Source organism: Mizuhopecten yessoensis, unplaced genomic scaffold (assembly GCF_002113885.1).
Source record: "Mizuhopecten yessoensis strain PY_sf001 unplaced genomic scaffold, ASM211388v2 scaffold11073, whole genome shotgun sequence".
Classification (NCBI taxonomy): Eukaryota; Metazoa; Mollusca; class Bivalvia; order Pectinida; family Pectinidae; genus Mizuhopecten; species Mizuhopecten yessoensis.
This window is the reverse complement of record NW_018408866.1, coordinates 139,779-150,134: the sequence shown is the minus strand read 5'-3', so window position 1 is coordinate 150,134 and position 10,356 is coordinate 139,779. Positions and strand designations below refer to the sequence as shown.

At 35.0% G+C, this 10,356-nt stretch overlaps 1 protein-coding gene across 1 annotated transcript in view; it reads right to left on the bottom strand.

The window, feature by feature from the left end:
- LOC110465389 overlaps positions 1–6,437 on the bottom strand; it is an 18,927-nt gene extending 12,490 nt beyond the window's left edge. The window contains exons 1-7 of the mRNA XM_021521167.1: positions 6,351–6,437; positions 4,625–5,373; positions 4,255–4,380; positions 2,090–2,277; positions 1,747–1,802; positions 863–1,053; positions 216–331 (exon numbers count right to left, since the gene is read on the bottom strand). Of these exons, the coding sequence (XP_021376842.1) occupies positions 216–331; positions 863–1,053; positions 1,747–1,802; positions 2,090–2,277; positions 4,255–4,380; positions 4,625–5,368 (1,421 nt within the window). The 5' untranslated portion in view covers positions 5,369–5,373; positions 6,351–6,437. The remainder of the gene's footprint in view (positions 1–215; positions 332–862; positions 1,054–1,746; positions 1,803–2,089; positions 2,278–4,254; positions 4,381–4,624; positions 5,374–6,350) is intronic.
- Positions 6,438–10,356: the final 3,919 nt, after the last annotated feature.

Genomic DNA, 10,356 nt, shown 5'->3' with positions numbered 1-10,356 from the left:
AACAGGAGCTAACCGATAGACTAACAGGAGCTAACAGATAGGCTAACAGGAGCTAACAGATAGACTTACAGGAGCTAACTGATAGACTAACAGGAGCTAACAGATAGACTGGTTGAGATAACAATGTGGACTTCTCTTTAGGTTCATGTCCCTGGAATAAACTGTAAGTGACTATGGAAGATATGAAATGAAGGATAATGTCTGTATTGACTTACTTGGCGTCCCTCTCACTGGTGTCAGCTTGTTGGATAGCCTCTTTCAGATCCACCTCCATCTCTTCAATACTTCTCTCAAAGTACTCATTCTGCTTCAGCAGTTTTTGTACCTCAACCTGCATTTGAAAAGGTACATTATATTGTTATAAATTCAATCTATTTCTCAAGTATTACAAAACATTGTATAATGAAAGTTACCTTAGGACATGACTGTTATGTCAGTGTACTATAGTACTCTCTATGAGGGGCCTGACCTGTGGACCTTCATTTGAAAATTTGATCAACTGAATTTGTTTCCCTCCATGTGACAAGTTTGATGTAAGTAGTAGTACTCACTGTATATCGACGCTTACAGTACACCCCAGGTAATCATTTGTACATTGTTTCAAATGGATCTTTGTCTTGAAAACATCTTATAAAGCATAGCCAGGTAGATAGCAAATGATATACCTGACATATCCACAGCAATACAGAACATATTTTTGTCGCAAAAATATCCAAGTCTTATATACTCAAAATGTGAACATCTGATATGGTCCAACACCGCACAATATCATTATTTTTGTAAAGTAAATTATATAAAAAATTACTTTGAAAAAAAAAAAGTCTCTTCTGGAACCATACAGCTAGTATAGTTGAAGTATTACCTCTGTTTCCTTAATACACTGTTCTAGGTGTGTACACACAGTGAGGGGAACATACTGTTCCCGTAGTTTTGTTCTCAGATTGTTGAGATCATCAAGCTTTTCCAGAATTAAAGCCTTTGCATGCTCAATTTCGTCAGCCAGTTCTGCGGGACCTTCCTCCCGGAACACACTGGATCTCTTCCGTTGAAGATCTGTACAAACCATCCAAAAGATAACAATTAAAATTATTGAAATTACAGCTCAATTAAGTAATTTGTCCTTCCTTGATGAAATTCTATCAAAAATGTACAATGCATCAGCAGATCAGAAAGACAGGATGTCAATAATAAATATCAAACAATGATCTTTGAGGTGATTCCTAGTTAAAGTGTATGCTGTAGAAATGGAGACTTCAGCGACAATCCCTAAAATATGTTACGGTATCCTCATTCTCTGTAGTACAGTACCGGTGTCCTATAAAATATTCATCCCCATAAGATACCTATCTGGATGAGTATTTTATGGGGGATGACAATTTTATATGACACAGGGATACTATTTAAACAAGCTTCTACATTAAAATTTCACAACTTCTGGTTAATTTATTAGTGTAAACATAAATAAATTCATCTTGTAGAGTATTGTGGAATAGTGCCAAAATCCTGACAGTACCCTTGAAGAGTTGATGAGTGTCCAGAGTTAAAGGGGGACTGAAACTTCCAGGTAATCAGTTTATTGGAATTTTGTAGGTTTAGATAAGCATTCTGATTGATCCATTGCATTGACAGTTGACTTTTAATAGAGAACTTATGTTACTTGAAATGAAAAATTACTCTTTTACTTATATCTGTACACAAAAATCAGAAAGGAAAAGTCTGTGACTGTTTAACTTTAATGTACAGTACCTGGTTCAGGAACAGTGGCCAGCCACTCTTCTTCCTCCTCCACCATCCTCCTCAACCTGTAAGGAAACATCATTATATGATTGTAACATCATCATAGCACTGTATGGCAAGGACACATACTAATATATACAAAACTTAACTGACCACTGAGGACCTATGGCAGATGACAGGCTAGTAAACTATAAGGTGCCAATAGAAACCTTCCTCGGAGATCAATTAAGTATGATATAATACTGAGTATGCTACACTGAACATTTTAATCCATTTTGTATTTTTTTTTTCCTTCCCACAACATTTCTTTCTTAAATGAATATCTGGTGCCCCCAGTGACCAGTATACCTACTTTTCGTTCTCCTCCAGTTTGTCTTTGGCCTTTTGTTCCAGGTGAGACACCCTATCCTTAGCATCCTGGAGGTCATCAGGGCGTGATGTTCCACGACTGGCCATCTGCTGTACTTGTTCCTTTAATAACTTACTATGTTGAGGAGTTTGGGTGTCCAGCAGTTTTGAGATGTAGTTATCATATTCAGTCTGTAGAGAACATCAGCTTATTTTACTTTACACAGGATTATATTGATCAATTTTATTAACGTCAAAAAAACTAATAATTATATTTTGGATCCATTTACTTACATGCATAGGTGATTCGAGTCTATCAAACCACCATATTCAGGTGTGTGGGGGATGGGGTAGGGGTGATAGAGTCTCCATATATACCTGGTAGGTATAGGAGACTGATAATCTGTTATAAATAGGTGTTAGGTGTGTGTGGAGGGGGGAGGGAGGGCTAATAGAGTTTATCCTATTAAATGTTGATGTAGGAAACTGGTAAGATCTATAATATGCAGGTAGAGGGAAGTAATTAAGTCTATGATATCATTTATGTGGTTGTTTGTGTGGGAGACAAGAGTCAATCAACAAGACAATTCGGCGAATTATAGTCCCCCACCGAATGTGAAATGCACAGATGATAAACTTGTGCAAGAACTAATTCTAATACTAATGTTTGACAGACCCAGCGTATTTAATAAGGAATAGTGTCAGTGACCTGGTCAAAAACAGAGTGACCTACTTTGATATATACGACACCGCCTCACCAAGATGAACCCATACTCCAAGTATAAAGTTCCAGTGACTAGACGTGTAGGAGATAGAGCCCGGACAAACGTTTTCTTTGATGCAGGTCAAAGGTCAAAATGAAGGTCAAAGTGACCTACTTTTAATACACGAAACACCGCCTCAACAAGGTGAACCCATACCCCAAGTATGAAGTTCCAGTGACTAGTAGTGTAGGAGATAGAGACCGGACAAACGTTTTCTTTGATGTAGGTCAAAGGTCAAAATGTAGGTCAGAGTGACCTACTTTTGATACATGACACACCGCCTTACCAAGGTGAACCCAAACCCCAAGTATGAAGTTCCAGTGACAAGTAGTGTAGGCGACAGAGCCCAGACAAGATAGCGGAAGGACGGACGGAAGGACGGACGGAAGGACTGCCATGATACAGATGTAGAAAAGATATATTCTACATGTTGTCTGCTATACTTGGGTGTAAAACATGCCTTATCTACTACTTCAGGGTGTCAAGAAACACACATTTTTATAAGCTTTATTAGCCTTGTTTTAAAATAACTTGATATAAAACATTAAACTCCTGACCTGTCATGTTTTCCATAAACTGTAACATGGACCTATCACCTAATACTGAATGTCACATGTGTTTTACCTATCACCTAATTCTGAATGTCACATGTGTTTTACCTATCGTCTAATACTGAGTGTCACATGTGTTTTACCTATCACCCAACACTCAATGTCACATGTGTTTTACCTATCACCTAATACTGAGTGTCACATGTGTTTTACCTATCACCTAATACTGAGTGTCACACATGTTTTAACTATCACCTAATACTGAGTGTCACATGTGTTTTACCTATCACCTAATTCTGAGTGTCACACATGTTTTAACTATCACCTAATACTGAGTGTCACATGTGTTTTATCTATCACCTAATACTGAGTTTCACACGTGCTTTACCTATCACCTAATACTGAGTGTCACACATGTTTTACCTATCACCTAATACTGAGTGTCACATGTGTTTTACCTATCACCTAATACTGAGTGTCACATGTGTTTTACCCATCACCTAATACTGAGTGTCACATGTGTTTTACCCATCACCTAATACTGAGTGTCACATGTGTTTTACCTATCACCTAATACTGAGTGTCACATGTGTTTTACCTATCGTCTAATACTGAGTGTCACATGTGTTTTACCTATCACCTAATACTGAGTGTCACACATGCTTTACCTATCACCTAATACTGAGTGTCACATGTGTTTCACAGACCAACTGACTAAGACAACCACAATGACATGTCGTGTTGATGATGTCTCTCTGAGACCTTAGTTTATCATTGACTTATCTAGGGTTGATTATAGAACAAAAATAAAACAGTTCATGCTTCTTTTTCAATTGCATTAAGATGGCCCTTACCTTGACAGCTCGAAGGATATACACAAATGTTGGGGAGTCTTCTATCAAGTCTTCAAATGTATTACTATATATCTGCAGCTTGTGAAAATTTGGACCCATGTCAAAAAAATTCATGGAATCAAGTTCCTGAAAGAAAATAACAACCATTTACAAAAATCTGAAGTTTTAAATGATATTGAAAACATGTTTTTTTCTTTATCTTACATATTGATTAGATCCAAAATGCTGGTCAGTTAAACCATTAATCATCAAATCTGAATTATTGAAACATTAAATTTTCATTAAAAATATTGCAAACATTATAAATGACAATTTAACCATTAGATAAGCATGGTAGCTTTTGGAACATTTTCTAAATTCTGAAACCAACCTGCTGAAGTCTCTCCTCTAAATGTTTTACAGCTTTTTCACCAGACAAAACTTTCTTCTCATTTGATTCTTGCTTCTTTAGGATATCTGTTTCAAAACTCATAAGTTTAATATACTGGTCCTTTTTTGTCACACCCATGTGGTGTGTAGGTAAGAAAGTATGTCTGAATGTTAGGAGTCCTTCCTCCGCTAAACTTTTGGCCAGGTCCTCCATCACTGTGTACTCATTGTCCTCCACAGGCGGCAGCTTCTTGCCTTTAGAATTTGTGATCCTTGGTGAAGATAACATCACTTCATCTGTCTTTAGTTCTTCCACATAGACACCATCCTTTTCCATTTCTGTATAAAGTGACCTATTGGATGAAGCACTTGGACATTTTCTTGTAGATGTTCGTGACTCTGAAACCTTTCTAGGACTTCTTGGTGGCCTAATTGTTTGATGCGTTGGTAAACTACCTGATGTACCGATACTGAAATCATACAGAACGTCTTTCATCTTGTGATCTCTTTCTGTAGGTTGCCTCGTGCTCACAACAATGGTGCTCTTAGACTTAGATTTGGTTGAGAGTGGTTCTGGGTTGGTCTTGTTCCAATTTTTGTTTGCCCACTGTGTTGGGGGCCTGTACAATTTAGACTGGTTCAAGTGACCCCCTGCATAGTCCTTAATGTCCTTTTTCTGAACAACTTCTGTATTATTGAGCAACTGGCGTAGTTGTTTGTGAGCTGTGAATTTGTATGCTGTCATCTTGGCTGTGGAAAAAAAAGAATGAATAAAGATATTTTATAAGCTTTGAAATATTGTCCGCTTCTATGCTGTAAAATGTGTAATTTGTATACAATTATTTCTTTCATATCTAATGTATGTTCATGGAGTTATATTAAGATTTTAAAGATCAAAGATGCATGGCAACATGTCAATATACCCTATTGACTCATCCAATGCCCTGGCCCCTACATTAAAAAAAATATGGATCTGAAAGAAAATTATAATGCAGCATGGCCTTTTGATATTTCATTTTTTATTGTTGTTCAACTTCTAGGGAGTTTCATACATGTGACAAACAGTAATGGATATACATGTAGGTACACGTGTATGTTATGAGGATCCATCGACCGTAGGTGTCATAAAGTAATACATTTGTTTTGTGGAGGGTGTCACACTGATTTAATACAACAGTTATAATAAAGAAGCAGATGTGTTCGCTTTATAGACCGACTGTGCCATTTGATGCTGATTCTATAGACACCCTACATGTACATATCTATTGTAACTGGAAAGAGAATAGTGTGCTTCCACCGGGGAATCAAACCCTCTATCTCCATGTCCCTAGTCGGACGCTCTACCACTGAGCTAAAGTCAGAGTAAAGGGAACTTCCTCCTAGTTCGAAGCTGGAAGGCGACCGTAATCCTATGTACAATTAAATCGGCCACACTATCAAGATATCGTGTACCTTCACGTTTATTTCAACTATAAAACGACTTCGTATGCGCTATCTGAGCAAACCACTACCGCACTGTAGCGATATTCCTGTTCCAGTAAACCGGAACATAAATCGCAGGTACCAGTACAGTTTTGCTCCAGCTTTGTCGTAAACTGGTAGGCTGCAAACGTACGTTTAGCTAAACAGTTATTCTTCTAATTGGTATATTGCACATTAATTAACTTACTCTGGTAAACTTTTAATACTTATAACTACTCCTATTTAAAGAAACCTTTGCAATTTACCTGTTTACAATGCACGTCTTTATGTTAGAATGTCAGGTCACTGCCAATTTCGGCGCCATTTTGTATTTGATGTTTACATGACAACGCAAAGATTTCTTCTAAGGGAGATAATCACCACCATATTTCTTTCTTATTTTAAAATATTATTTTTGGGATATATGCGTCTTATTTTGTTTGTCTTGAAATGGCACTTCCAACTAAGAAACGTGTAAATGTTTCAAATAATAGATACAAATCTGTCCTTATTTGAAAGTTTCTAAATTGCATCTACATTCTCTGTAATCTCAGAAAATATATTTTTGAAGATAATTCAGAGAAAAAGAAGAGAAAAAACCCCAATTGAAATTGGTTCATTTTGTATTGTAAGTTTTTCAAATGCTTCATAAAAATATGTCTCTCTTTCAAACATCCCCTTTTCGATAAAAGATATCTATTTCATTTAAATTTGAAAATTGTGGCAATGTTAATGGCTTAGTTGGCTGATGATGTATATATAACATATCAATCTGATACGCAACTACACAAATGCATTGTGTAGTATGTAGATATAGATATATTATTGATATACATGTACCAATTATATATTTCATTTTTGCTCCTACAACTTAGTTCCTTCACAGCTTCGTCAAAAAGCTTTCATATATCTACAGGAAGACATATCAACTTGGGGAACACTTGTTTCCTCAGTATATAAAGAATCTAAAGAAAAACGCATCCTTTGAAAATTCCCTTGTAACACCTTATAAACGTCCAGAAAAATATCCACTATACATAACTAAAAACATCCCTTATATACGACTAGAAAACATCCCCTTATATCTATTTTTATTTCACTGTTAAACCATATTGGATTTTCACTAATATTTGTTTTGTATATTTTGCTTGCATTGATAGTTTTATACCAGGCATACATTTTTACATTTTTTTTTTTTATATTTCTTTCAATTTCTCAATTTCAGTATTTGCTAATTTCTGTTTATCAAATAACGATTCCACAACAATACCCCAATTTCCTAGTTTACTATATATCCTTCTGATCCAAGTTGCTTTAAGAGCAGTTACGAAAGATTTTAGATGCATCATTTTAAGCCCCCCTTCTTCATAGTTTTTTTTTATAATTATATCCCTTTTTACCTGATCTGGTTTACCATTCCATAGAAAATTGTACAATGTATTGTTAATTTGTTTAATATATAAGTCATCAGGATTGGGAAGCGATATAAACAAATGATTAAACTGAGATATTAGTAGAGTTTTGATAACAACTATTTTACCTATTGGCGTAAGCATTCTTTTGTTCCAGACAGATATTAAAAACTTCAGTTTTGCAAGCTTGTTGTCAAAATTAAGTTTGATCATTCTGTGTAGGTCTACATCGTATTCTATGCCTAATAGGATGAAGCGTGTACTTCCCTATTTTAAGTCAAAATTTGTAGTAAAAGTGTTTTCACTGTATTTTTGGCTTCCAATCCATACTACCTGGGTCTTGGAGAAGTTCATTTTTAGTCCAGAAATACTAGCAAAGTAGTTAGGAGCTTTTAATGTGTCATCTAAAGATTTTTTTGAACCATCTAGAATAACAGATGTGTCATCAGCAAATTTTGATAAGAGGATTTCCTTTTCCCTTATAAGTATTCCTTTGATATTTTTTATTATTTTCCAACTTATTGATAGAATTTCAGCACATAAAATGAAAATATATGAAGATATCGGATCCCCTTGACGACAGCCCCGTTCTATATTGAAAAATGTTGATAGATTCCCCCCTATATTTACTGCTGAGTGTGTATTATTCTGAAAAAAGTTTTATCCATTTGATAATGTTCGGGACAAAATTAAAATACTTCAATGTTTTACTCATAAAAGTCCATGACACAGAGTCGAACGCTTTTTCAAAATCAATTAAAAGCAATAGTCCAGGTATATTATTATCTTCTGTATACTGCATAACATCATAAATCAAGCGTGTGTTTTCTCCTATATATCTACCAGGAATAAAGCCAGTTTGAGTATTACTGATTAATTTACTTCAGATGCTAATTTATAGATATGATTTAGAAGTGTTATAGGTCTCCAATTATTTAATTTATTACGAGGTTTATTACCTTTTGGAATGTAAGTTATGATTCCCTGGTTTTGTGTTACCGAAAGTTCGGATATACTATAATTGTAATTTAGTGATCTTAAAATAAATGGTCCTAATTGCTTCCAAAATATTTTTAAAAATTCAACTGTAAAACCACCGGAACCAGGGCTTTTGTTGTTTTTCATTTTTAAAAGTGTGTTTGTTAATTCATTTATAGTAGGTGGGCCTTCTATATTTCATGATTCATTGACAGATAGTTTGGGTACAGTGTATGATTCTAGAAGTAATTCAAGATTAACACTTTTAAGTGAATTGCGTTCTTTGTATAAGGTTCTGTAGTAATTTTCTGTTTCTTTTAAAATTTCAGTTTGGTCAGATATTTATGTCCCTTGAACGTATCATATTTCCTATAATTTTGTGCTTTCCTATTTCTTCCAATTCCTTTTTTTTTTATCATCTAACTCATTTAAAAATGTGTTGTTAGGTCCTGTTTTTTCTAAATTCCTAATTTCATTGATTAAAGTTTTCTCTCTCTCGTTAGATTTTTTTAATGTGGCTTGAATATGAAATTGTTTTACCCCTAATTTCCATCATAAGAGTTTCTATGAAAAGCTGATCGTTAATGGTAAGTGCTATATCATTTAGCGGTATATTACTGATATTATCTATGTTATAAACAGGTATCGAATACTGCAGCTCGACATTATCTATTGTTGATTTAATAATATTTAAAAATTCAGCATCAAATAAAAGAGAGTTATTAAATTTCCATATACCTTTTCCCCGTATGAAGTTATTAAAAGACAAGTGTATGGTAGAGAAAGAATGACCAGAGCGGTAGCCTGGTTCAATTATTGAAGATGTGAGACTTGGTAGTAAACTGTCTGATATTAAGATATAATCTAATCTTGCTTGTTTGTGTGTTTTTTTTTCTTACGCCATGTATATCTTTTGGTCTCGGGGTTCTTTTCTCTAAAGTTGAAAGAATGATCTTTTCCTTATCAGCTGTAAAATGCGTATCTTGCAGACAATATATGTATATTGTTTCGTTTTTAGGTAAGAAAACACGTCTTTTTGTTTAGAAAAATCTCCAAGACCCTGGCAGTTGGCAGATAGAATCTTTAAACTTTCAACGACAGACGCAGCGCATGGTGCAGTGACTGACCTAGGTTTACAACACATATGAACACAATAAGCGCCTATATGATTCAAACTATTTGCTATACTGCATATAAACTTTATTATAAACTGAATGTAAACTGTATGCTGCATGTATAGTAAATGTGAACTGTACTATATCATGGTACTTAATCCTCTTCGTGCCTCGGGAGCTGTCGGTCTGATTTCTGAAGTCTATTAATATTTTCCAATATCAGGGCGCATTCTCATCGCCTTTTCTATCTATCTTCTGTGCTTTATTTTTGATAGCAAAAGTTTCATCTTTCAATCTGCTATCCACTTGAAAACAACGTTTGATAATGGGTTCGTTGACATTTGACACACGTGCCCAAGCGTTTGTCTTTTGATTACTCCCTCCTGGTTTGTGATGGTGTTAGACCAGAATTTCTCGAGAATCCTTCCTTCCTGAATTTCACGCCAGATTTGTGGTACAGGCTACCTATGTTTTTATTTCCGAGTCGAGGAATCTCGTACAATTTAGCCTGACTGTTTTACTTGAATGTTGCATCTCGGAGCCTGGATTTTTTTTTAAAATTTCGTTCTTCATCGTTCAGAATTTATTGAGAATGCTTTTGGGGCATTCCTGTTTATTTACTTTCCAATTAAATTGGTATATGATTGGAGTTGTTATATTTTAGCATTTCGAAGCACACTGCAAAACACCATGTAACAAATGTTAAAATCCGGGTCCTTGTGTTCAGTGTACAAGGAAATACCTATCTCTACATTATTGACTTCTCT